The 26,330-nt window shown below is 62.0% G+C and overlaps 1 protein-coding gene across 1 annotated transcript in view; it reads left to right on the top strand.

Moving 5' to 3' along the window:
• The window catches only part of TPCN2 (two pore segment channel 2), a gene marked incomplete at both ends in the record, with an annotated part of 30,878 nt that extends 4,922 nt beyond the window's left edge, over positions 1 to 25,956 (top strand). Inside the window, 23 exons of the mRNA XM_080689623.1 lie at positions 142 to 218; positions 485 to 662; positions 2,910 to 3,026; positions 5,490 to 5,596; positions 6,242 to 6,317; positions 10,500 to 10,599; positions 11,389 to 11,454; positions 11,747 to 11,811; positions 12,275 to 12,375; positions 12,857 to 12,938; positions 13,025 to 13,111; positions 17,543 to 17,662; positions 17,791 to 17,850; positions 20,210 to 20,338; positions 20,947 to 20,996; positions 21,872 to 21,971; positions 23,356 to 23,427; positions 24,025 to 24,098; positions 24,417 to 24,498; positions 24,587 to 24,669; positions 25,017 to 25,098; positions 25,287 to 25,381; positions 25,878 to 25,956. Of these exons, the coding sequence (XP_080545749.1) occupies positions 142 to 218; positions 485 to 662; positions 2,910 to 3,026; positions 5,490 to 5,596; positions 6,242 to 6,317; positions 10,500 to 10,599; positions 11,389 to 11,454; positions 11,747 to 11,811; positions 12,275 to 12,375; positions 12,857 to 12,938; positions 13,025 to 13,111; positions 17,543 to 17,662; positions 17,791 to 17,850; positions 20,210 to 20,338; positions 20,947 to 20,996; positions 21,872 to 21,971; positions 23,356 to 23,427; positions 24,025 to 24,098; positions 24,417 to 24,498; positions 24,587 to 24,669; positions 25,017 to 25,098; positions 25,287 to 25,381; positions 25,878 to 25,956 (2,082 nt within the window). The remainder of the gene's footprint in view (positions 1 to 141; positions 219 to 484; positions 663 to 2,909; positions 3,027 to 5,489; positions 5,597 to 6,241; positions 6,318 to 10,499; positions 10,600 to 11,388; positions 11,455 to 11,746; positions 11,812 to 12,274; positions 12,376 to 12,856; positions 12,939 to 13,024; positions 13,112 to 17,542; positions 17,663 to 17,790; positions 17,851 to 20,209; positions 20,339 to 20,946; positions 20,997 to 21,871; positions 21,972 to 23,355; positions 23,428 to 24,024; positions 24,099 to 24,416; positions 24,499 to 24,586; positions 24,670 to 25,016; positions 25,099 to 25,286; positions 25,382 to 25,877) is intronic.
• Positions 25,957 to 26,330: the final 374 nt, after the last annotated feature.

Consider the following 26,330-nt stretch of genomic DNA (forward strand, 5'->3'; position numbering starts at 1 on the left):
GGCCGCCTCACCCACCTGCTGACTGGACCCTGCTCCCCACGGCCCTCTCTACGATGGGGCCTGTCCGGCGGATGGGTGTGTGGCGTGGGGAGCAGGTCGGGGCACCTCGCTCACACCCTCGGGGTGGTCTTTGGCTTCCAGTACCGTTCCATCTACCACCGCATGGACACCGGCTCACTGCGGCTTTACCGCTGGTATTACTCAACCTTGTGCCAGAGGTGAGAAGCCGCGTGGGGGGCGCAGGGTGGGGGTGCCACACCTGTCCCTCCCCTCAGATGCACGCTGGCCACCACCCTCAGACAAGGCTTCCTTCTCAGACCCCTGGGTCCGCCCGGGGTGGGGGTCGAGTCCTGGGCGGTCGCTGTCGTCTGACCGGGCACAGTGGCCGCAGCCCGCGGGTGCACTCCGGCGCCCCCCCCCCCAACCTGCCACCGCTCTCCAGTTGCTGTTTCTAGAACTTTCCCTGCGCCCTGTCTCCCGGCAGGGCCCTGGGCTTCACGATTCTCCTGATCCTGTCCTTGGCTTTTGTCGAGACCCCGTCCTCCCTCACGAGAACCGCGGACGTGCGCTACCGCTCCCCGCCCTGGGAGGCGCCCTGCGGCCTGACCCAGGCCGTCGAGGGGCTCTGCCTGCTGGTGTTTGTGGCCGACGTCTCTGTGAAGGTGAGTGGCGTGGCCGGCGCCCCCTCCTCTCGCCCGAGGCCCGGCTGGCCACCTTCCTTTGACTTAGTGCCCTGGCCCTTTGAGCAAAGCCCCAGGTTCTTGGACACGTCTGGGCCTAGGAGCAGAGGCCGTCAGCTGTTCTTCCTCTGGAGCTGGGGCTGGCTGTGCTGTTGGGGTGTGCGGCCTGGAGGGCCTTTGGGAGGGGGAACCCCAACCCCCCAGGGAACAAGGTGGTCTGTCCTCAAGGCCCACCCTGCCATCCCCCAAGAGGAGTCGGGACAGAAAGGGGTCTCTTTAGTTGGGTACAGTGGTGTGTACCTCTAATCTCGGTACTTGAGAGGCTGAGGCAGGAGGATTGCAGATTTGAGGCCAGACTTAGCAACTTGGTGAGACTTACAGCAATGTAGCAAGACCCTGAAGATCCTGTTTCATAATAAAAAATAAAGTAGGACCTGAGCGTGGTGGCGCACGCTTGTCATCCCCGCGCTTGGGAGGCGGAGACAGGAGGATCGCGCAGGTTCGAAGCCAGCCGCGCGCGCTGGCTTAGGAGACCCTGTTTCCAAATAAAAATGTAAAAAAAATAGGTCTAGGAGTGTAGCCCGGAGGTAGAAGGGCTTCTAGGAACCCCAGTACCACCAAAAAAAAAAAAAAAAAAAAAAAGAAAAAGAAAAGGGTCTCTGGCTCACAGTGCACACAGCGGCTGCAGTGTGTCTGATTCTAGCCCCCCCCCCCCATCGCTGGGTCTTTCTGAAGCAGGAGGTGGGCCTTTGCGGCTCCGGGCAGCTCGCGGGCTGCGTGAGCCGGAGCCTTGGCCGCCTCTGGCAAGGCGTGAGGAGCTGGTCTCACTGGGGACGTGTGCGTGGTGTTTTAGCACCTTCAGTCCCAGGGGCCCTGCGGCCTGGGCTGTGGGCGTACATGGCCCCCGGTCACGGTCACACGGCCCCTCTTGCAGGCGCGGGTGGGAAGGGCCGGCGCCTGCTGCCTGAGGGCCCCGCTGGGGTGACGCGCGTGTGTGGGTAGGAGAGGGCGGGGAGGTGGCGGCCCCAGGCAGTTTTGTACTTCTTCTTTTTTAGCCCACAATGTGGTTCGGAGGTCTAGGGGGTTTTAAGTTGGAATGAAAATGAATGGAAGGATCTTTGGTTACCCCTTTTTTCTTTTTCTTTTTTGTGGTTCTGGGGATGGAACCCAGGGAAATTCTATCTCCGAGCTACGCCCCCAGTCCTATTTTTTATTTTTTATTTTGAAACAGGGTCTCACTAAGTTGCAGAGGGCCTCGCTAAGTAGCTGAGGCTGTCCATGAACCACGATCCTCTTGTCTTAGCCTCGTGAGTACTGGGATTACCGGCGTGCACCGCCATGCCTGGCCTTTGGTTAGCCAGCGGTGACCCGTGGAGGCTGTCTGGAGGGTGGGACTGGCAGAGGAGGCAGAGGCCCACCTCCCCCGCCACCTGCTGCTGGGCTGCCCGGCCCCCCACGGGCTCTGTCTCTGGTCCTCGCCTCTGCTGGTATAATGACTCCTTATTGCTGTGACCAAAACACCCAAGAACACTAAGGGGCGGAAAGATTTCTTTTGGCTCGTGGTCTCAGAGCTGTGGTCGGCTGGCCCCCGGCTCCAGTGCTCTGGGCCCCAGGGGAGGCAAAGCGCCGTGCGGGAGGGTGCGGTGGAGGAGAGCCGCTCAGCCCGTGGCAGCTGGGAAGTGGGCAGAGAGCGCAGTGAGCATGCGCATGCTGTGTGAGCGTGCTGGGGAGAAGACGCGCCCTTCCAGGCGCACCCCCAGCGACCTGCTCCCTCTCGCTGGGTCTGCCGTAGTCCTCCCGGCTCTCAACAAGTGAACCATCAAGTGATCACCCACTGACCAGGTCAGAGACCTCGCCATCTAATCATGGCCTAAACACCCCTGGACCTCACTGCGGGGCAGCAGGGGTCAAGCTCCCAACCCATGAGCTTTTGGGGGTCTGACTGCGACATCGGAATGCCTCTGGTGTCTTCCCTCTGCACACACCTGTGGCTCGCACAGTCAGGACAGGTGGGAACCCCCTACCCATGAGGAAACTGAGGCCAGAGAGACAGAGCTGTGCTGGAGGGTGTGCTGCGAGTGACCGGTGGTCTTGGCGGGAGCGCGCACCTCCCGCTACCACTGCAGCTCTGAATAGGGATGGCAGCGCGGGTTGGGCCTCTGCTCTACCGCTGTGGGTCTGCGTGCGTGTGCGTGGCGCCCGCTGCTCACCCCTCTGCGTGTCTTGCAGGGCTACCTGGTTGGGAAGGCCCAGTTCCAGCAGAGCCGGTGGCTGCTGGCCTACGTCGCGGTGCTGGCCGTGTCCCTGGTGGACTGGCTCGTGTCCTTGAGTCTCCTTTGTCGGGAGGTAGGTGGAAGGTGGCTCTGGGCCTGGGGGAGCCCGGTGGGGATCGGGGCTGCCCAGATGGTCCCGAGCCCTGCGACCGTGCCATCCGCCTGTCCAGCCTGTCCGTGTCCCATAGCACCCTGGGCTCCCATTGGCCCAGGAGTCTCATGAGACCTGGAGGGGGCGCGGGGTGCCCTGATGGTGAGAGGAGGGCCTGGGAGCACGTCCCGAGCCGCTCGGATGCCTGCCTTCCATCTGCCCGGCCGGCACACCCTCCCCTTGGACAAGTGTGTTCCCTGGTGTGAGCACCCACCTCGGGGGTGGACACTTCAGAGCAGCGGGGCCCAGGATGGGGCGGTCACTCCCATTTTCTAGGAACCCCTCAAGCGGCCCGTGCTGTGCCCTGTAGCCCCCCAGCCTGGCACCACTGTGTCTTCTAAGGCTGAGCGCCATGGCTGCTCCCTGCAGGAGGAGCTGTCCTGTGGTAGCCTGTAGGCACTGAGGTGGCCATAATTACCTACTGAGTCGGTCCCAAGCCCTCACACGGTGGTGCTGGGACAGACATCGTGGGCAGGGTCACAGTCATGAGCTGCACACCTGTCCGTCCAGGACAGTCAGTGTAGACAGTTTGACACCACGCGGCCACAGGGGGCCCGGGCTGGGCTCTGCTTCCAGTAGGGTGGGTGTGAGTTGGCTTCAGGCAGAATCTTGTACATGTCTTTTTTTTTTTTTTTATGGTGATGGGGATTGAATCCAGGGGCATTCTACAAGCCCTGTTTTTTATTTTTTATTTTGAAATAGGTCTCACTAAGTTGCAGAGGACCTCACTGAGTGGCTGAGGGTGGCTGCGAACTTGGGATTCTCCTGTCTCAGCCTCCCGAATACTGGCATTACAAGCGTGCACCACCACGCCTGGTTTGGGATGGTCTACGCACGAGCTACACCCATAGCCTTTCTTATTTTTATTTTTATTTTATTTTTTTGCGGTATTGGGTTTGGAACCCAGGGGCATTTTACCTCTGAGATACACCCCTAGCCCTATTTTTAAAATTCTTTATTTTGAAACAGGGCCTCGCTGAGTTGTAAAGGGCTCACTCAGTAGCTGAGGCTGTCCACGAACCCAGAGCGTCCTGTCTCAGCCTCCCGAATGCTGGGGTTACGAGCGTGCCGGCTCTCTTGGTGAGCGTGCCACGCCCAGCTCTCTTTTTGTTTTTTGAAACCAGGTTTTGCTAGCTTGCTGCGAGTCTAGCTAACTTGCTGCAGCTGGCCTCAAACCTGCGATCCTCCTGTCTCAGCCTCCTCAGAACTAGGATGAGGGGCATGTGCCACCGTGCCCAGCTCTCCATCCTTGTCTTGGCTGCTTTGTGAGGAGCTGGGGGAAGGGCCTCCGAGACCTCTCCGGGTATGCCCCTCTACTCAGTGGGGCTCCACCATGAGCCTGAGGGTGAGCTCCGGGCGCCCTGTGTGCATTCGGGGCGCCCCGTGCCCCCGTGTTCTCCTCCACCTCCAAGTCCCCAGTCTTCCGGTCCTGCGCCTCCCATGTCCCTGTCTCCCCGTCCTGGGAGTCATTTCCCCTCAGTCCAGACAGGAGGAGCTGCCGAGCCTGCGCCCCACCCTCGGGAGGACTCGAGCGAGGCTTTAATGCACGGCACGTCCATCTCTGGGCCAGTGCGTCGCTTAGAACATCTGCGGACCCCGCCAGGGTTTTCCTCTGTGGTCAGCTGGTCGGCCGTGAAGCGCTCCCGGGGGCGCCATGCTGCTGTGGGAGGCCTGGGATTCCCACCTGCTGGGATGCGAGCGGGCCGCTCCCGCTCACTTTCCCTGTGCCCTGTGGCTGTGGTCAGCTGACACCAGGGCTCCAGGCTGCTCTGACCTGGCTGTCTGCTCCTATTCTGTCATAGCTGGTTGGCTGTGGCTTCTCCCATGGCCGTGGGTCGGGGCTGCAATTCTCTGCATGGGGCTTACTGGCCCTGTGGCCAGTTCTCAAAGGCGGGTTACCTGGGTGCACCTCTGTAGCCTCAAAGTCCAGTAGCCCTGTGTCTCTGGTGCTGATGGACCAGCTGCTGGGGAGACCCCCGGGGTGGCAGTGCATCCCCTCTGACAGATGGGGTGGGTGCAAGTTCCCCAGTAGGGCTAGGGGAGCCGGAAGCTGGGAGAACCCCAAGATCTGAGCCTCAACCGTGGGCAGCATGAGACCGGGCTCTGGAGGGTCTGCTGTGCTGGCTGGCGCTGCTGGGGCCTGGGTGATCAAAACAGTCTGACCCTTGTCCTGGGGGACCTGGGTCCCGGAGGGCCGGTGTGCACACAAGGAGCGCCAGGCACTGGTGCAGAGGGCGGAGCTGGGCCGGGATGGAGGGAGGGCCAGGAGCTGTCTGCTCAGGTCGGCAGGGCTCCAGGGTCGTGGGGTCCCCAGTTCCTCTGCTGCCCTGGTGGGGGACGCAGGCGTGGCTCAGGGCCCGGCAGCCCTTCCCTGGTCTCTTCCAGCCCCTGCGCGTGCGCCGGCTCCTGCGCCCCTTCTTCCTGCTGCAGAACTCTTCCGTGATGAAGAAGACCTTGAAGTGCGTCTGGTGGGCACTGCCGGAAATGGCCAGGTGTGCTCTTGGCCCCAGGGCTGCAGGTGGGCTCCCAATCAGATGCTCAGCCCAGGGGGCCTGGACGCTCCTGCCGGGCTGTGGCCCATGAGGCCCCTGGGCGCTGCCTGTCCCTGGGTGCCCAGCGGGCAGGGGTTTGGGGTGTGGTCCTGCCCCAGGAGGCCCCGCGCTGCCTCCTGGCTCCTGCGATGGCTGAGCCCCACCGACGTCCCCATGTCCCATCCTGCCGCCTGCCGCCGCCGCTCTTGTGGGCTTAGGCTGCCGTACCTGCTTGGAAGCCCTTGTGGCTCCTGTCACCACGGGAAGTTTGGGGTTCTTGGGGCCAGCCTCTGTCCAGCCTCAGCTCCCCAGCCCCTCCCCGCCCCGCCACTTTGAACTCCTGTGGGTAGAAATGTCACCGTGGCCCCTCTGCCTTGAGTGTCCTCTGTGGTGGCCCACCGCCCAGCTCCCTGTCTGTCCAGCCAGGAGGATGGAGTGGCCGCTCCTTGTCCCGTGCCCTGCTGGGTCACCAGCCGGCCTCTGGGCCTCTGGGAGGAGCACTTGGGTTCTCTGGGGGGGGAAAGGGGTGGCTGCGCCTGGCTGGTGGCGGGCTGGGGGACCCCGGTGCGGCCCGGCTGTGCCAGTAGTGACCCCGGCTTCCCCCAGCGTCGGGCTGCTGCTGGCCGTGCACCTGTGCCTCTCCACTGTGTTTGGAATTCTCCTCTTCACCACGAGCGAGCAGGTGAGGTGGCGGGCGGTGACCCAGGGGCCGCCCTGTGTCTTGTCCCTGCGCGGGGCTCCCCACGGCCCCCGCTTGCGCTCAAGTCCAAGCTCAGCAAAGTCTGCCCCGGGAGGCGTCAGGTCGGTGGAGAGTGGGGCCGAGACGCGTGACCAGGAGGTGGGGATGGCCCTCCGCAAGCCCAGCGTCTGCCTCAGATGGCCACAGCGCTCCCGGAGCCTCTGGCCTCCCAGACATGGCCCGTCCTCTGCCCTGGCCCCTCTCCCACCAGGCTGGCTGCCCGCAGAGCTGCTTTACAGGGCCTTCCTCTGCACCCCTCCTCCCCCAGCCCTGACCTGCTCCGGCCTGTGGGACCCCGCCAGCCACATCCCGGCCCCCTGTCCACTGTAGCCCAGCTACGGCCTCTGCCCCAGTGGCTTGACACACGTGCAGGTGTCCACCTGCCGCCCGCTGGACACCTGCCCGGGCTCCCCGACTTTCAGGCTTGTGTGTGTCCTCATGCCCCCAGGCTTGGCGCCCCTGTGTCTCTGTGTGTCTGTCCTGGGATGTGGCTGGGGCAGCGGCCAGGCTGGGTTTTGTGGGTTTGAGACAGTATCGGAGCTGGGGCTTGTGCTGCCCTGGGGGGAGGCGGGGCTGTGCCCTCTGACCCCAGAGGAGTGGCCCAGGACCGGAGCCTCTGTGTCTGTGTGTACCCCTGCACATCTGTCTGTGTCTGTGTCTGCATGTGTGTGTGAGGGGTGCAGGGCTCTGAGTGTCTGCATGCCTGGGTCTGTGTGTGTGTGTATGTGTGGGTGTGTCTGACCATGTGTCTTGTGTGTGTCCATGGTGGCGGGGACGGTGGCTGCTGGGGTGGGACCCGCTGACAGACCCGGGGTTTCTGGGTGACTGTCCTGTGACGGCCATAGTCGCTGCTGTTTCTGAAGCCTGTGGGGCTGGAGGTGGCCACGGGCTCGGCCTCGGGCCTGGGTGCGGAGCATCCCGGGGTGCCAGGAGGGTCGGGTCCTCCTGGGGCAGCTCCACTCTGTGCCTGCCAAGCATGGCATGAGCTTTCTACGCCAGTAGCACACACCAAGCACATTTATGTCTTTTCACAAGGTCAGAATTTATTGACTGACTATAAATTCACAAGCTATGCCAAGTCCTTTTTTTGTTCCGGGGGATTGAACTCAGGGGCATTCTGCCTCCAAGCTACACGCTAGCCCCCTTTTTTTTTTTGGTGGTACTGGGGTTCCTGGAAGCCCTTCTACCTCCGGGCTACACTCCCAGACCTCTTTTTACATTTTTATTTGGAAACAGGTTCTCCTAAGCCAGCGTGCGCGGCTGGCTTCGAACCTGCGCGATCCTCCTGTCTCTGCCTCCCAAGCGCGGGGATTACAAGCGTGCGCCACCACGCCCGGCGCCCTTTTTGTTTTTTGATTTTGAAACAGGATCTAGCTAAGTTGCTGAGGCTAGCCTTGAACCTGTGCCCCTCCCGTCTCGGCCTCCCTAGGGTGCTGGGATCAGAGGTGGGCACCCCCACTTGGGTTGGTTGCTCTTCACCCGAGGACTCCTGGTCCTCACGAGTCATGGTCTCAGTCATGTCATGAGTTGTCATATTACAATCTTAATTTCTTTCTTTTTTTTTTTTTTTGCGGTACTAGGGATGGATCCCAGGGGCATTCTACCTCCGAGCTACACCCCCAGCCCTATTTTTTATTCTTATTTTTTTCTTTAAAGAGGGTCTCACTGAGTTGCCAGGGCCTCACTAAGCAGCTGAGGCTGTCTGTGAACCGTGATCCTCCTGTCTCAGCTTCCCGAACGTTGGGATCACAAGCGTGCGCCACCACGCTGGGCTTACGGTCTTAATTTGTAATCTCTAACACTCAAGTCACGATCGCCCTCTACAAGATGACGACTGTAGGTCACAGAAAGTCTAACAAAGACTGAAAGAGGCTCCGGCTGCAGAGGTTTGGGGAGCGAAGGCAGAGAGCAGGGCGGGGCCATGAGAGAGCTGACCACGCTGCCCGCAGTCATCCCGGCGAGGGTGAATGGCGGACGGCAGCTTCAGGGTGTCGGCTGAGACTGGATCTCGTGTGGTGGTCGTGGGGGGCAGAGCTGAAGCGGGGGAGAGAATTGGAGGATTGTGGCTGTGGCGATTTTCCTGGAGTGGCCGGGACGGGGCCTGGGCGCCACCAAGCCCAGTCTTGGGGTGCTTGTTCTTTATGGGTGTCGGATGAGCGGTCACGCCTGGGGAATTGACCGGCTCCGGGGTCTGGTGCTCCTCCCATGGTCTGGGGTGCCCCGGCTCAGTTAAGCTCCCGGGCGAGGAGACATGTATCAGTCTGTGCGGAGCGTGCGGGGCGGATGCGGCTGTCTCCTCGTACCAGCGAGGTGTGGCGCACGCCACCTCTGAACTCATTCTCAAGATGGGGTAACTCGGGGCAAACGATTGCTTCACAAAACGGAGTGACTCAGGAGCAGGCATGGCCCGGAAACGCTGTTCTGTGCACCACGGGCAAGGCGGGGTGTGGGCCGCAGTCACTCTCCACAAAGGGGAACCGCTCGGGGCGGGCATGGTACAATAGCGGAGGAAGACGCTGCAGGGCGTGGGGACGGTTCCCTGTCCCTGGCCAGGGTTGGGAGGAGGCGATGGTGGCTTTCCTGTGGCACCGTGGCCTGGGGGCAGAGCCAGCTGCGGGTCTGGGGGGCCTCACAGCACCCCCCGGCTGGTGGCGGCTGAGGACACGCGCTGGACCTTGTTTTAGCATTGCCCAGGGCCAGCCCGTTGCCACTGTGGTCTCGCTTACCGTGAGGCGCCCTCTTGGGCGTATTTCTGAGAACCTTGTGGTTCTCAGCAGCGGCGGTGGTACTGTTCCACCTTAGAGATGGCCCCGCAGGCCAGGGCTGGCATTGCTGCTGGAGGGGGGCTGCGTGGGAGGCAGCTTCCCCGAGCCCGGGCTCCCTCCGCTGCCCACAGGGAAGGCCACGCTGGCGCCTGCCCCACAGGGAAGTTGGGAGCGTGTAGTCAGAGGCTCACAGGGAGATGCCAGGCCCAGCATCCGCCTGCCCGGGAGGCCTCATCCCTGGAGCCGGTGTCCTCATCTGGAAACTGGCACAGATGCTAGAACCTTCCTCAGTCAACCCAAAGCCAAACCTGAGCTTGGCCCAGGGGTGGTGGGGTGGTTCCAGCCCCGGGAGGCCCAGGCCATGGGTCCTGACCCTGCCGTCCCTGGAGGCACCCACGGGGCGTGGACTGTCCTTGTGGTCTTTTGGCCGAGTGCCACCATCTCTGAAGGCATCTGCGGTCCTTCCTGGGCCCGCGAGGCCCCGGGGAGGGTGCCTCGTCCTCCCTAGCAGCCGCCTGCCTTGCCCATGGCAATCCCCGGCCGGTGCCTTCTGCCCTGTGGCTTGTGGCATCTGTAACCACCAGCCATCTGCCCCCAGCCCAGGCAGACAGGTGGCGGTGCCTTTTGGTAGATGAGGACGAGGAGGGCCCGGGGTGAGGGGTGGGCTCGGCACGGAACAGCGGCTCCTGGCTGTTCAGAGTCGGCTCTTGGAAGGCAGCTGGGAACTTGGCTTTGGGGCCATCTGAGGCGATAAGGTTGCGCGCGCTGGGTCTGATTCCTGCCGCAGTGCCTGCTGTGTTGGCCCCACAGCTGGGCCTGGAGCGGTCCTCCGTCTTCGGGCGTGCAGTCGGGCTGGGTGGGCGCAGGGTGGTCCTGGGCTGGAGTCTCGAGTGTGGTTCCTCCTTGGTAGACACACCGAGCTGTTTGCTGCCGGGGCCCCTCAAGAGGAGGGAGGGTGGAGGCCTGGGTGGGCGCCCTGTCGGGCAGTGAGGGCTCCCTGGGGCGGCTCCAGGAGCCTGCTCAGGGCCGCCCCGCTGGCCTGGGCCCTTTGCCCCCTCATCCCCCGGGCACACGGCATCGGCTGGTGCAGCGGGTCTCTGGGCCTCCAGTCTGTGATGTGAGTGGCTGGCCTGGCTCGGGCGTCCCCTGCTTCTGGGCAGGCCTGCTCCCGACTTGGGGCCCTGATGGGTGGGCAGCTTCCCTGGACTCCCACTGCTGTGCCTGCAGCCTGTCCTGTCTGTCCTCCTGGGGAAAGACAGGGAGATGCAGGTTGGGCGCTCACCCTTGGTGGGTGGCCTGTCAGGTTTGTCCGGCGCTCTGCCAGCTGGACGGCCCCCAGAGCCCCCTCTGCCCTCCGCAGGGCGAGGGGCAGGACAAGGAGAGGATGACCTACTTCCGGAGCCTGCCAGAGGCCCTCACCTCCCTCTTGGTGCTGCTGACCACCGCCAACAACCCGGACGGTGCGTGTGCATGGGGCACGTCTGGGCCGCGGCACTGCCCCGAGCGTCCACAGGGCGGCGCTGTGGGCCTCTGCCCCTCCCTGCCTTCTCTTTCCCCTCCTCCCTCCTGTCCTCTTTCCTTCCCCTTCACCTTCTTCTCTCCCGGCTCCCGGCCTCTTGTCTCCTTCCTCCTTGGTGAAGCTGCAGGTGAACGGTGCTCTTTATGTGGCGACAGGTGGTGGTGGCCAGTGGCCCCCTGTGGCCCCCGGGGCCCGGCCGCTCTCCCCGCCACCGCCCAGGCCCAGCTGTGAGGTGCGTGCCGCTCAGGGACATTCTGTGTGAGGCCCTGGGGTCTTAGCTGACCGCCTAGGTGTGGGCTGTGGCCAAGACAGGGGGCCTCGGGTCTCTGCTGTGTGAGGCTGAGTCCTGGCTGCCTGGTGGTGGGCCCAGGCATGCGCATGACCATAGCAACCCTCCCCAAGGACAGCTCGGGACCCCCCACCCCCAGAGCCACGCAGCCCGCCCTGCGAGCCGTCCCCACCGCTGTGTGTCCCAGTGGTCGCAGGGGGAGCTGGGCAGCGTGGGTGTGGCCACGGGAGGCCCGTTCAGCTCGGCCAGGGGACGATGTCCTCTGTGGGTAGTGAGCGCCCCGTCCCCAGGGCTGCCCACAGGTGTGCTGCTAGAACTTGGACAGCAAGCCCCGGCACCTCCAGCAGAGGCCCCTGTGCCGAGGCGGCGGCCGTGCAGGGGTGCAGGGCAGTAGCCAGGGCTGGGAGCCTGATCCCGCCTCCTGAACCTTCCTTGTGTCAGTGATGGTTCCTGCGTATTCCAAGAACCGGGCCTACGCCATCTTCTTCATCGTCTTCACGCTGATAGGTGAGCGCCCCAGGTCTGTGCCTTGCGGGCTGGGGCTCCCTCTGCAGCTCAGGGGGGCCTGCCCGGGCCACTGTTGCCCAGGCTGTGCTCTGTGACCCCAGTCACCTCGTCCTCCGTGCTGGACAGGCCCCACGGTGACCATTAGTGGGCGAGGGTGTGGAGGCTGGGGCTGGGGGTGTCTCCTGACTGCAGGGCTGCCCAGCCTCTGCCCTTGTTCCCGGGCTTCCTGTGCACCCTGGGCCCTGAGCAGCTCTGGCCTGCCCGCCCCTGACCCGGCCTCTTCCTCGGGCAGGAAGCTTGTTTCTGATGAACCTCCTGACGGCCATCATTTACAACCAGTTCCGCGGCTACCTGATGGTGAGTCGTGAAGCCACCGTGCTGGGCGGTGACCGAGCTGTCCCCAGGCCACCCCGGGGCGTCCCTCGGCCCCCTGGGCAGGTGGGGTCGCCTCTGGCTGTGGCTGAGCCGAGATGCGCGTGCGTCCCTGCCACCTGTCATTTGTGGAGTGCAGGGGCTTTGCGGGGCCTCTCGGGGCTCCCTCCTTCCCTTGACCCTAGAGGGAAGTCCAGAGGTCGCAGCTCCTGGGGCACCCGCCCTAAGCCCTGTTGCGGGGAGCAAGGACCCCAAACACGCAGAGAAGGACTGCATTCCTGCGTGGCTCCATCCCGGGGCTTGCTGGGTTCCCTCCCTGGTGGTCCCTGGAGTCTGTGTGGCTGTCCTCTGATGCTTGAGGCATGAGGACCGCTCCCTGGGCTGTGGTGGCCCCTGCGCACTCGCCAGCTGGGTGGACCGAGCCGGGCTCTGCGTCTCCTCTTTGTAGAAGTCTCTGCAGACCTCGCTGTTCCGGAGGCGGCTGGGGACCCGCGCAGCCTTTGCAGTCCTCACCTCCTTGAAGGAGCCGGCAGGGGCCGCCCCTCAGGCGTGAGTGTGGCCAGGGCCCGCCCTGGGAGGGGGTTCCTGCGCAGCTCCCTGCTGTGGCGCCACGCTCAGTATTCCATTAATTGTGAAGACCACCGTGTTGCCAGGCGCGGTGGTACATGCTTGTAATCCCACTACTTGGGAGGCGGAGACAGGAGGATCGCAGGTTCAGAGCCAGCCTTGGCAACTTAGCGAGGGGCTAAGACCCCATTTCCAATGAGAAATAAAATCGGGCTGGGGGTGTAGCTCAGGGTGTCGCTGAGGTTGCCGTCCCTTCTGCTGGGTGGCCGTGGTCTTTCCCTCCTTTTTAAAGGGAGCCAGGGTGTCTCCCTGGGGGCCGTGGATGGTGCCGGCTGGAAGCCCCTGCAGCTCTGGCCCACGGTCCCTGCTTGTCCGCCTGGCTCGCAGGTGGGCCTGTGGCCAGGGTCAGGCTGAGAGGGAGGGCCGGGCTGTCTGTGCTCACGGGCTGGTTTTCTTTCCACAGAGTTGGGGTGGCCCCCCAGGACTTCCTGCAGGCGCTTCAAAAGGCCCAGCTGAGCAGTTTCCACAAGCAGGCCATAATGGAGGTACTGACTCCCCGGAGTCGGACACCGTGCTCACAGCCCCGGGGCCGGGGTGGGGCTCGGGCCGGCTGACCTGGCCTTCCTTGCAGAAGGTGCGCTCCCGTGATGACGCCCTGCTGTCAGCCAGCGAGTTCCAGAAACTCTTCAACGAGCTCGACAGAAGCGAGATCAAGGAGGTAAGGGGCGCCCGGACGGCGGCAGCGCCCACCTTCCGCTCTCATTCACCACCCGGGCTCTTGAAGGCACCTGTGCCAGGGGGTCGTTTAGCTCTTAGAAAACTGGGGACGTTTTGTTGACCTCAGGACACTCACCAGCCCTGGGAACTCCCAGGCCACGCCTGCCACGGAGAAGCTGTCCACGGGGGATTCCGTCTTCCCAACATTCTCCTCTTCCCTCTGTCCCGCTGGAGGCCCCGCGCAGGCCCTCTGCAGAGTCACAGGCGGGCCTCGGCCTGCAGCTGGACGCTGTGCAGAGGCCTGGCGGCCTGTCTGTTGCCCGGGGCCTGACCCGGGGGTGCTGAGTGAACCCCATCAGGTGTAGGGTCCAGGTGTAGGGTTTGCACCGACACCCGCCGGGCCTCGAGTCACGGAACCTGGGAAGCCGTGTTCTAGATGGCGGTTCTTGTCCTGGGCTGGAGGTCTGTTGGCCCAGGAGGCTTCTGCGGGCGGCTGTCATGGCTGGGTTTGTGGCCCCTCCCGGTCACGGCTGAGGGCACTGGTTCCTCAGGCCTCGCTCAGTGGTGCTTGCTGGGCGTCCGGCTCTCTCTGGGCGGCCGCGCACTGACCTGTGGGTAGTGTGGTCATGGGGTCAGATTCACCCGCCTACCCCCTCCCAGCGTGAAGACCTGGGGGTGTCCACAGGCGTCCATATGGCTGCAGAGGACGGATGGCTGGGATCAGTCATGGCCCAGGGCAAGGGGCTCGGCTGGCATGGCCAGGGATGGCCTAGCACCAGAACTATACCCGGCTCTGGCCTCGCCTCCCCAGCCTGCCCATCACTCTGTGGCCCGCGGGACTGTCCCTCTTCCCATGGTGCCCTGGGGCCAAGGTCCAGAACTGGATTCCAGGTGGCAGTTTGGGGTTCGGAGGTTTTGGGAGCCGTGGGTTCTGGCTTTGGGCATATGCCACCCTCGTCCCCAAAATACTGAGTGCAGGGGGGCTGTGTTTCGTTTTTGAGGCGCAGAAGCGTGGAGATTATTAACATTTGGGCCAGGCTGTGATTTTATTGTTGTTGGTTTTGGGGTGCTAGAGGTCAAAACCCAGGGCCCTGAGCATGGTAGGCACCAAGCTGTACCCCAGTCTTTTATATTGTTGTGTTCTAGATTTTAATGTTGAGACAGGGTCTCCCTAAGACCTAAGTCGCCCAGGCTGGCCTTGAACTTCTGATCCTCCTGCCCCACCTTCCCAAGTAACCGGGATTACAGGAGTGCACCCGTGCCATCAGTCCAGTGGTTTTGGATTGGCCCCTCCAGAGAGGAGCGGGGCAGGCGGGGGTCCGGGGGCTTGCATGGCCACTGTGTCCATCAGCTAGGCCCCACCCAGGGCACTGAGCAGTGGACGCTGGCCCGAAGAGACACCGTCAACCAGCTTATTTATTTATTTATTTATTTTTTGGTACTGGGGATGGAACCCAGGGACATTCTACCTCTGAGCTACACCCCCACCCCATCCTAGTTTTTATTCTTTATTTTGAAACAGGGTCTCACTGAGCTGCAGAGGGCCTCACTAACTAGCTGAGGCTGTCCACGAACTGCGATCCTCCTGTCTCGGCCTCCCAAATGCTGGGATTACAAGCGTGCGCCACCACACCTGGCCAAAATGTATATTTTATTTATTTATTTATTTATTTATTTATTTGGTAGTATTGGGGATGGAACCCTCCAACCTCTGGGCTACACTCCCAGACCTATTTTTATAATTTTTATTTGGAAACAGGGTCTCTTAAGCCAGCTGAGGCTGGCTTTGAACTTGGCGTGATTCTACTGTCTCTGCCTCCCAAGAGTGGGGATTACAAGTGTGTGCCACCACGCCTGGCTTATTTATTGTTTTTTTTTGTGTGTGGTACTGGGGATGGAATCCAGGGGCATTCTAGCTCTGAGTGACACCCCCAGCCCTATTTTTTACTGTCTATTTTGAAACAGGGTCTCGCTGAGTTGCAAAGGGCCTCACTAAGTAGCTGAGGCTGGCTGCGAACCACAATCCTCCTGTCTCAGCCTCCCAAGTGCTGGATTACGCCACACCCAGCTTGCCAACCAGCTTTTGGACAGAGACTGTTCTCCCTGTAGGAAGCCTTTTTGGTTAGGATGTTATGGTCGTCATTACAGACACTCGAGAGCCGCCTGGCCGCCCCACCCTGAGGCCTCCTCTTGTCTTACGGAGGCGCCATGCTTCCTGTGGACACAGCTGGTATGCGCAGAGACCCCCCCCCCGCAGTGAGTGTGATCTAGGGGCCCTTGGCCAGGGTATCGGTGTGCGCCCCCTGGGGAGAGAAAGGAAGCACCCAGTGTGGGTGGCAGGGCACCCGCGGTGCCCGGCCGAGGGAGGCCCAGGCAGGATGACGTGAAGGCCCCTCCCAGGGCTGGCCGCAGCCCTGGGGAGTGAGGCTGGACTTTGCTGGCCTGCCTGGGCCGGCAGGAGGCCATTGTTCTGGCAGGGCAAGGGTGTGTGAAGGGGATGGGGGCCCCTGTGGGCAGGCGGCTGCTGGGCACTGCTTTCCACGTTGGCAAGTCAGCGGCAGCCCTGGGTCATCTGGCGGCCGTGTGGGTGGAGGGCCACCTGGTGTTGCACGTCACGCCCTTGGCCGCCCACATGGCACTTGGGGGTGTGCCCTCCTGCGGCCCACTGTCCTCTGCTGCGAGAGCTCTCTGGGGCGGGCGGCGCGGGCGGGACCCACCCACTTGGCAGAGTGGGCCTTGGAGGGGCACAGGGAGCCCAGGAGCAGTGGCCTGGCCCCGGGGCCAGCCCGAGGCTCCGCTCTGTTTAGCCTGGTGGTCTGGGTTCTCCCCGACTCTTCCTGTGACCGCAGGTGTGTGATACACCCCTCGCTGCTCCCCGTCGTGCTTCCCACCTTGGCTGGCCACTTACCACAGGGCCTTTCTCCTGGACGGGGCGCCCTGTGGGGTGAACCGCCCGCCTGTCAGCTATGCCTGTTTCACGTGGCTTTCTGGCACTTGAATACGGCTTTGGTCATTGAATGGTGGTGTTTAATTTCATTGGGTTGAAACTCAAATGCCCATGTGTGGCCGGCGGCTCCCGCGGGGGCCAGCAGGCTCGTGCCGTGGCGTGCACGCCGAGAGCAGGCTGTGCCCGGTCTGCGGGTCGTCTGCTGTAGCCGCTGACCCGTCCTTGCGCGCACACGGTGTGTCTCGGGGAGGGTGTCCGCGCAGCCTGCTCCCGGTGCGAGTTTCCCCCGTGCTAAGTAATTGTGGCTGCTGATGGCTGATGTACCAGCCCAGGTGCCTTCCCCGTGGCATGCTCAGTGTGTGTACACGTATTGCATACATTTTAGATGATCACGTACTATTTCAATTTGGCTTACTTCCAGTCTCCGCTCAGGTCAACTGCCGCCTTTTTAGAAAAAGAGCACTCTGATGAGCCTTTTTGTTATAAAACTATTTCTGAGCCGGGAGCCATGGCACATGTCTGTAATTCTAGTACGTGGGAGGCTGAGACAGGAAGATTGCAGGTTTGAGGCCAGGCTCTGTAACTCAGCCAAAACTTCAGCAACTTAGCAAGAGCCTATTTTATTTTATTTTATTTTATTTTATTTTATTTTATTTTATTTTTTGGTACTGGGGATTGAATTCAGAGACATTCCACCTCTGAGTTACACTACCAGCCCTGTTTTTTGTTTTTGTTTTTGTTTTTGTTTTTATTCTTGATTTTGAAACAGGGCCTCACTAAGTAGCTGACGCTGGCCACGAACCTGCCATCCTCCGGTCTTGGCCTCCCAAATACTGGGATTACAGGCATGTGCCACCATGCCCAGCTGCAAGACTTTATTTATTTATTTACTTTTTTTGTGGTACTGGGGATGGAACCCAGGGGCACTGTACCTCCGAGCTACACCTCCAACCCTATGTTTTACTCTTTTTAATTTTTGAAACAGGGCCTCACTGAGTTGCAAGGGGCCTCACTAACTCTGCCTCTCGAATGCTAGGATTACAAGTGTGCGCCTGCAAGACCTTATTTTAAAAACAAAAACTAAGCCGGGTGTGGTGGCGCACGCTTGTAATCCCCACACTTGGGAGGCTGAGACGGGAGGATCGCATGGGTTCGAAGCCAGCCTCAGCTACTCAGTGAGGCTCTTAGCAACTTAGTGAGACCCTGTTTCCAAACAAAGTATAAAATAGGTCTGGGAGGATAGCCTGGAGGTAGAAAGCCCCTGGGTTCCACCCCCAGTACCACCAAAAAAACCCAGGATTGAGGCAGAATGCCCTTGGGCTCAACGTCCAGTACCCAAACAAAACTGAGTCGTGGTTCCTGTGTTTGGGACCCTTCTGCAGTCTGGGTGACTAGGGTAGAAGGGTGCTGTGGAGACGTCGAGCCGGTGTCAGGGTCGGGCCTCCGGCTGTGGTGTTATTCTGAGCCGGTGGGTTTCCTTCCCAGCACCCGCCGAGGCCCCAGTACCAGTCTCCGTTTCTGCAGAGCGCCCAGTTCTTCTTCAGCCACTACTACTTTGACTACCTGGGGGACCTCATCACCCTGGGGAACCTCGTGTCGATCTGCGTGAGTGTGGGCTGCCCTGGGCTGGCGCCGGGGCCTGCCTCGTCCCCTGGTGACGGTGCATCGGGCCTGGCGGCCGTGCCCGTGTGCCGTCCTGCCCAGGCTAGCCGCCTTCTGCTCTGAATTCGCAGGTGTTCCTGGTGCTGGACGCAGACCAGCTTCCCTGGGACCGCGACAACTTTGTCCTGGGGGTAGGCTCCGGGGTGCTGGCGGGGATGTGGAGAGACCGCAGAGACCGAGTGGTGGTGCTGGTGGCTTTGTGGGCGGTGGAGGAGGGCCCTGTGGAGAGAGGAGGCCCCAGGAGCCAGTGGGCGCGACTGGGGTCTTCCCGGCTACCTGGCTCCAGGATTTGCGTTGTGTCTTGTGGGCCCGGCTGCTTTAAAACCAGACAGCAGTGAACAACAGACTGGGATCCGTTGGCTGATATCAAAGGGTCCTGCAAATTCCTGGGGACGGATGCCGCTCCCACTTTTTTTGTGTGTGGTACTGGGGTTCCTGGAAGCCCTTCTACCTCTGGGCTACACTCCCAGACCTATTTTATATTTTTTATATGGAAACTGGGTCTCTTAAGGCAGCTCTGCTGGCTTCGAACCAGCGCGATCCTCCTGTCTCCGCCTCCCAAGCGCGGGGATGACAAGCGTGCCCACCACGCCCGGCCCACTTTGGGTTTTAAGTAGAGCCGCAGCACCGGCCTGCGTTGCTTTCTGATAGTGTCGGAAGAAAGAAGAAAGGATAAAGAATTTTTTTGTTTTGTTTTGGTTTTTGGTGGTACCAGGGATTAGGCCCAGGGGCAGTCTGCTTTCAAGCTATACCCCCAGCCCTCTTTTTTCTTTTCTTTTCTTTTCTTTTCTTTTCTTTTCTTTTCTTTTCTTTTCTTTTTTTTCCCTCTTCTTTTCTGGTGCTGGGGATGGAACCCAGGGGCCTTCTACCTCTGGGCTACACTCCCAGACCTATTTTATACTTTATTTGGAAACAGGGTCTCACTAAGTTGCTGAGAGCCTCACTCAGTAGCTGAGGCTGGCTTCGAACCTGCGCGATCCTCCTGTCTCAGCCTCCCAAGCGCGGGGATTACAAGCGTGCGCCACCACGCCCGGCTCTTATTTCGAAGCGGGGTCTTGCTGAGTTGTAGAGGGCCTCGCGAAGGTGCTGAGGCTGTCCTCAAACCTGCCGTCCTCTTGTCTCAGACTCCTAAGTACTGGGATTATAGGCTGTGCCACCACGACTGGCTAAGAATGCCTTTCAGAGTTCACTGAAATTTACCCTGGAAGATGCTAGGTTGATAAAAGGGCGTGTACTTTCCCTTGGTTACGGCAGGAAAAAGTTTGATTTGTCAAAATGAAAAATGACAGATCACGTCACTTGTATTAAATGTAGAATAAAATGTATCATGGCATCAAAAATGGAAAAAGATGGCTTTCCTGGCCTGACGTTGGGAATTTTTTCTTTCCACTTAAAGAAAATAACACTTTATTTTCTTAACATTAGTGTTATTTTCTTAACGTCTGTGTGTTTTTCCCTGGTAGGGTTGGAGCGCCTGGCTGGCTCCTCCCTGCGATGGGCTGGCCCGCCTTTGTTGTGGGAAAATGTCATCCCTGACGCCGCTGACCTGGATCTTATTCTTTCTTTCTTTCTTTCTTTCTTTCTTTCTTTCTTTCTTTCTTTCTTTCTTTCTTTCTTTCCCTCTCTCCCCTCTCTCCTCTCTCTCTCTCTTTCTTATTTTTTTCTATTTATTTATTTTTGCAGTACTAGAGATGGCACCCAGGGGCATTCTACCTCCAAACTACACCCCCAGCCCTATTTTTTATTCTTTATTTTGAAACAGGGACTCCTTGAGTTGCAGAGGGCCTCGCAAAGTAGCTGAGGCTGTTTGCGAACCACAATCCTCCTGTCTCAGCCTCCCGAATGCTGGGATTACAAGCATGAGTCGCCATGCCCGGCCCCTCTTAACGCTTTAATTTTTCTCTTTTGAGGTGCACCCACCCCTGAGCTGCACTCCCAGCTCTGTGTTTGATCCCCTGTGGTTTTCCCAGAGGCGGAGGTTTCCTGGAGCCGGCTCAGTTGTTGGGGAGAGGCTCTGGGGCGCGGACCCGGGGGCCTCTTGGAGCCGCTGGGTGGCTCTGCTGCAGGGGCCCCTCCACAACCAGACCTCGTGGAGTCAGAAAGGCGGCTCCTTCCTCCTCCAAAGGTCACCTGAGGGCTGGGACAGTGTTGACGCTGGAGCCCAGGCAGCCTGGCACCTGGGGAGGCCACCTGTGCCCCGCCCGGGTCCGTCCCACAGCACAGGGATCCCCGTGGCCCTTTTTAAGGGAAGAGCTACTTGATAGGTATTTTATTTGACTGGCCGAGACGCCCTTGGGCGAGGAGACCAGCAAGCCCCCACCTGAGGGACCTGGGAGCCGTCTCTGTGAGCCAGAGCCCTGGGGAGGCCCGGCCGGGGTGGGGCTCGGACGTGGCCTGGGGTCTGGGTGGCCACCCAAGGGCCAAGCAGGGTGCCTGGTGCTCTGAGCCTGTGCAGGGCGGCAGGGCTGAGCCGGGCGCCCTCTGCCGCAGGTTCTCAACTGCGTCTTCGTCCTGTACTACGTGCTGGAGCTGGTGCTCAAGGTCCTCACCCTGGGCCCGCGCGGCTACCTGTCCTACCCCGGCAACGTGTTTGACGGGCTCCTTACCACAGTCCTGCTGGTAAAGTTAGCAGGGCCGGGGTCAGTGTGGCCGGGCCTCCCCAGGACCAGGGGCCTGGCCTGGTTTCCCTCGGCCGTGACCCTGGCCACCGTGGTGGGAGGGCTGCTGCCCCTGGCCCCGGGGAGGCCCGCAGGACCTGGTGCCCCTGACAGTGAGGCCCGGGGTTCCCAGCACCGGGGTGTCCCTAGGAGGTGATATTTTTTCCCCAGATGCCGGGAGTGAGGGGGACACACTGAGTGCACAGGGGCGGAGCAGCCACGCTAGAGGGACAATTAGGGGCGCTGACCAGTTAGAGGCACCGAAGGACCGCTAGGGACAGCTGGACACCCAGACCCCATAGATTCCCGAGGACCTCTGTGACGAGAACCCCGAGGGGCCTGGCGGTCTGTCCTTGACGGAGTGCCTCCTCTGCCCAAGCCCCTGAGGCCAGGGCGTCTTTCCAGCTGATGCAAGCCCCGTCCTGTGGGATGACCGCGGGATGACCGCGGGACCCAGGGCCACCTCTGACTTCTCCCCAGACCCCCCTGGGGAGAGACCAGAGCTTTGCAGTGGGGTTGAAGGCCACCAGGGGGCGCCGCTGTGTGACACCTTTTCTTTTGTGATGAAAGGTTTTGGAGATCTCAACTCTGGTAGTGTACCGACCCCCACACCCCGGCTGGTATGTGACCCAGGAGAACCCAGGGAGCCCACGCAGATGGCAGTGCACGCCGCAGCCCCGCCAGGGGGTCTCGGGCCGCTGGCGCAGGGCAGGCAGCGCGGTGGCTGGCCTGTGTCCCCGGGGCTGGGCAGGCAGTCGCGGCCCCAGGCACCTTCCTGTCTGGCAGCGGGCTCCTCGATGGGCTTGTGCGCCCAGATGTGGGGCCAGAAGCAGAGCTGCCCCTGCCTAGGTCTAGGCCCCGTGGTCACTGGCTGGGCCGGGCCCTCTGCTGGCCACGGTCTTGGCCCCAGCGCCTGCCCAGCCTGTGACCTCCATTGACCCTTCAGCCCGGGGCTCATTTCACCTTTGTCCCACGGTGGGGCTGGGATTTCACGCACTGATTGGGTGTTCTTGGGCCCTGCTGGCTATGCGGGAACGCTGGCGGGTCCCAGCCTTGTGCTGGGCTTTCGTCGGTGAGGCTGCCTGGTTCGAGGTCTGACAGCCATCCGGGGTCAGGGTGTCGAACTCCTGTGTGCCCGTGAGTCGGGCCTGGAGCACAGGTGTGGGGCAGGAAGAAGGCGGCACAGGGCCAGCCCTGCTGCCGGCTGTGGCCTCAGGCTTGCTCAGGCTCCTGTGGGTGGTGGGGCGCCTGGGGGGGCCAAGGCTTGACCCTTGGGGCGCCTCTGCGGGAGCCTGCCCGGGCGTCTCTCAGGAAGATGCTGGTGCCGACGCACCGGGCACCGGGCAGGAGCCGGCCTGAGCGGCGCCCAGGACGCGACCCCGTGCCCTAAGGGTGGCGTCCCGTCTTGGCCTGCCCCCCCCCTCCCCGCTGTCTCTGACCGCGCGTTCTCCTGCCGGCCTCCTGCCCCCACCGTGGCCCGCGCGTCTCTCCCCAGGAAGCCAGCGACGCTGGGCCCGCTGTCGCTGTGGGACCTGACGCGGCTGGTGAACATGCTCGTTGTGTTCCGGTTCCTGCGCGTCGCCCTGAGCATCAAGGTGAGCGGCTCGGGGAGGGAGCCCTCCGCCTCCGCCGCGCCCCTGCCTCCGTTATCCCCGCCTCCGTTATCCAGAGGGTCCTCGTGGGGATGGCTGGGAGGGGCTGCGGGAAGGCTGGCGTGGCCCAGGGGCTGCGGGTGAAGCGGGAGTGAGGCACCCCGCAGGAGCCCACACCCAGGCACCTCCGTCTCTCCTGTGCCCGTAGGCCAGGGCAGCCAGGGAGGGCGCGGCGGGAGGCGGGCGCGGCGCACAGCCCCGGCTCCGCAGCTCCAGGGCCCAGCTCCTGGCCCTGTCTCCCGAGGGCTCCACAGGAGAAGTGGCCCGAGGACACCGGAGCCCTCCGGGCGCTGGGGTCCTTGTACACGCACGGTCCTACACACGCACACTCAGTTACACAAGTCCCAGGCACACGCAGTCACACAGTGCACACCACCACATTCACCGGATGCACACAAGGTCCGTGTGTGTGTATGTGCGTGCACAGAAGCGTGTGGGTACGTGTGGCTGCATGGCATGTGCTGCACGGCCTCCACAGCTGGCATCAGCTGTGTCCTTTGGGGCCTCAGGTGGGCGATGGGTGTGTGGGAGGCGCGGCCTGGGGCCTGGGGCACACCTGGCAGCCCGGCTCCACCTCCCCATTTCTCTAGAGCCCCCAGACACAGGCCAGGCGGGCCTCAGCGGGGCGGCCGGTGCCGGGTCGAGGCCCTGCGTGCGGGGCTCTGCGGAGGGACCCAGAGCTCCACACACAGGAGGCCAGTGTGTGCGAGGGTGTGTGTGTATGTCTGTTACATGTGTTAGTTATGTATGTGCAAACACATGTGTATGTGTGCTTCATGTATGTTACTCTGCAAGTGTACATGTGTGTATGTGTACATGTGTGAACGTGTATATATGTGCTACTGTGTGTTCATGTGTATGTGTGTTTATGTGTATACATGTGTTTTGTGTTTGTGTGTGCACGTGTGTACATGTGTGAGTGTGTATCTGATTGTGTATTGTGTACATGTATGTTAGGGAGTGTCTGAGTACATGTGTGTATACATGTGTTAGTGTATGTGTGTACATGTGTATGTGTTATATATACATGTGTTAGTGCATATGTGTGTACATGTTTATGTGTTCTGTGTATATACATGTGTTAGTGTATGTGTGTACAGGTGTATGTGTTATGTGTATATACATGTGTTAGCGTGTGTACATGTTTATGTGTGTGCAAGTATATATATATACATGTGTGTATACACATTTACTGTGTGTGTACATGTGTGTTCGTGTGACTGTGTTAGTGAGTGTGTACATGTGTGAGTGTGTGTGTTGGTGGCAGTTCACCTGTGCGTCCCTGGTGTGGGGCCAAGAGTGATGGCGTCCTTTCTCCTGCCCGCAGCCGATGGCCATGGTGGCCAGCACCATCCTGGGGCTGGTGCAGAACCTGCGGGCATTCGGTGGGATCCTGGTGGTGAGCTGGGTGCTGCGGCTGGGAAGGGAGCGGAGCCTGGGCACTGCTTCTCGGGGAGGGTCCCTGAAGCCAGGATCGCTTCCTGCCTTCAGGAGTACAGGCTGGGGCCGCCTTGGCGGAGCCCCCCACGCCCTCCCCTCCCACACCAGAGATCCTTCTGGTAGCTTCCACCCCTCCTGCCTGCTGGGTCCCCGCCACACTGAGTCAGACGCAGGAGCGTTGCTTCCCAGCCCCTCAGTGTGCGCAGACCCCAGGCTGAGGGGCCTCAGCCTCGCACGCTGGCCGGGCGGAAGCCACGGTGTGCCCTGCCCTCCCCAGGGGCTCCTCACCTGTGGCCGCGCTTGAGCCGTGGGGGCCTGTGACGATGGGGCCGGTAGCCTCCTTCATTGGGGGCGGCTGGGGCACCCGTGGCAGCGCCCCAGATTCCCTGGGGAGTCCTGGGACACGTGCAGCCCTGCGATGCCCGTGGTCTGATCCAGGGAGGCCGGCCACGTGTGTTTCTGAGCAGCGGTGCCCTGGGTGGGGTAGCTCTGGGCTGGGGGCAGAGGGCCGGCCCTGCGGCCCAGCGCCTCCCTGCTGTGACCAGCCCGTCCCCAGGTGGTGTACTATGTGTTTGCCATTGTGGGGATCAACCTGTTTCGGGGCGTCATCCTGGCTCCTGGAAACAGCAGGTGAGGCGGGGTCTCGGGGCTGCAGGAGTGTCACCGGGAAACAGGTGGGGCAGAGATGCCCTCCTGTTCCTCCTCCCTGCCCCCGTGCCTCTCCTAGTGCCCTGACGGGGGTCCTCAGACACGGCTCCTGCCCTCTCTTTGGGGTCCCGGCGTGGAACCCTGCTGGGCCCATGGGCTCTCCCTCTAGATGGGCATTTTCTCTGGACCCATTTCTTGGGGCCCGAGAGGTCCACAGAGGCTGGGACAGTGCTGGGTGGGGCTTGGCTGGGCCCAGGGCCCCTGGACGCTGCCACTGACCCGGGCCTGTGCTGTCCTCAGCCTGCCCCTCCCCAACGGCTCCCTGCCCTGCGGGAGCTTTGAGCAGTTGGAGTACTGGGCCAACAACTTCGACGACTTTGCGGTGAGTCTGCGGCCGCCCTGCCCCGAGCGCCGCCCCGCAGAGCCCTGCCCACCTCCCGGCCCTCCTGGACCTCATCTGCCGCCCGCAGGCCGCCCTCATCACGCTGTGGAACCTGATGGTGGTCAACAACTGGCAGGTCTTCCTGGACGTCTTCCGGCGCTCCTCCAGCCCGTGAGCTGCCCTTCGCGTAGTCTGGGGCTCCCCACCCAGGCCCTGGCCAGGGAAGGCCGGCCTCACGTTCCGGCAGCAGGAGAGTGCCTGGCCTCTGGGTGAGGGGTGGGGACCGGGGCCAGGGGGTCAGGAGGCGCTCCTGCAGGAGTCTGACTTAGAATCCAGCCCTGCCTCCTGAGGGCCGGGGAGCTTCCCGGGCCGCTCAGTGGGCATTGCTGGGCCTCTGTTGAGTGTCCAGTGGGCAGCGTGGCAACGGGCTTGTGACCGCGGGGCAGGTGGTGGGGACTGCTGCTGGACCGAGCTGGTCTGCTCACGCCGGGCCCTGCTGGGCCCCCCGTCCTCTGCAGGTGGTCAGAGATCTATTTCGTGTTGTGGTGGCTGGTGTCCTCGGTCATCTGGGTCAACCTGTTCCTGGCCCTGCTTCTAGAGGTATCTGCAGCCATTTCTGTGCCGTGGCCTTTCAGGAGCTTTGATGGACGTGCGGTGTGGGTCGGGGTGTCTCCAGGACAGGACCCGGGGCTTCTCAGGCCTGCTGTGTGGTGCTGCCAGGCCTGGGCGGGCGAGGCTGGGGTCACCAGGGCCCACACTCACGGGTGCCTTTCCCCCTCTGCTTGCAGAACTTCCTGCACAATTGGGACCCCCGCAGCCACGAGCAGCCCCTCGCCGGGACCCAGGAGGCCGCCTACCGTGTGTCCCCAGAGCTTATGTTCAGGTGGGTTGTCCTGGCGGGAGGGAGGCCTCACACCTGAGCCTGGGTCTGGGGTGGGCGCCAGCTCATCACTCTGCCCTGGGGTCGTGGACTCTGACCCGCTCTCTGTCCAGCATAGTTAAGGGAGCTTCAGCTCCCTAGGGCCTGAGGGAGCCGGTCACTGGAGCGCTGGTCAGCCCTCTGCAGTCCCACCCATTTGAGGAGTGATCTCTCGGCCTCTGTTCTGATTTACCTACTCGCTGAGGTGCTGGAGATGGAACTCCGACCTCACCCAGCCCCCCGCTTTCCACAGTGCCTGTGAACATCTTTAGGGGCGTGTCCGCCCTGCTGCTGGGTCTCTGCCCCGCAGGCCACCTTGTTGCGCTTGATTTTGTGAGCGCCTCGTTTCCAGGACCCTCCTGCTGGGCGCTCCCCCGCCCTCCCTTTGGCAGTGCCGGCCTCACGGAGTGGGCCTGGTGTGGCTGCCCTTAAGGCTCCTGCACCCCTCCTGACTCTGCAGGGACGTCCTGGAGGAGCCCCGGGAGGAGGAGCTGCTGGAGAGGCTTGGCCGGCACCCACACCTGAGGCTGTGCAGGTGACGCCGGGCGGCCCTGCCGGGCACAGGGAGGAGATGCTGGCCTGGACGAGGGAGGCCGTGGCCGAGCAGGAAGAGCCTGTGCCTCGACAGATCCCTCGCAGGGGACAGTGGGGGGCCGGGATGAGGAACTGGGTCCTGCACCGGCTGCCCAGCAGCATCTGGCACGGCCAGGCCCTCCAAGACATCGACAGAGCGGCTTGGGGCCTGCGCCACGCTGCTTCATGGATACAGGTGCTTTTCCAAACCAGGAGCCATGCAGACGACCAGAGCCAGGAGTAGCCGCCTTCCCCTCGCATCCCGCAGGACCCAGTGCCTGTGCTGCCGGCGGCCTGCAGGGACCAGACCCCTGCACAGACCTGCGCAGGTTCACCCGCA

This window comes from Muscardinus avellanarius (assembly GCF_963383645.1).
Source record: "Muscardinus avellanarius genome assembly, chromosome: 1".
Classification (NCBI taxonomy): Eukaryota; Metazoa; Chordata; class Mammalia; order Rodentia; family Gliridae; genus Muscardinus; species Muscardinus avellanarius.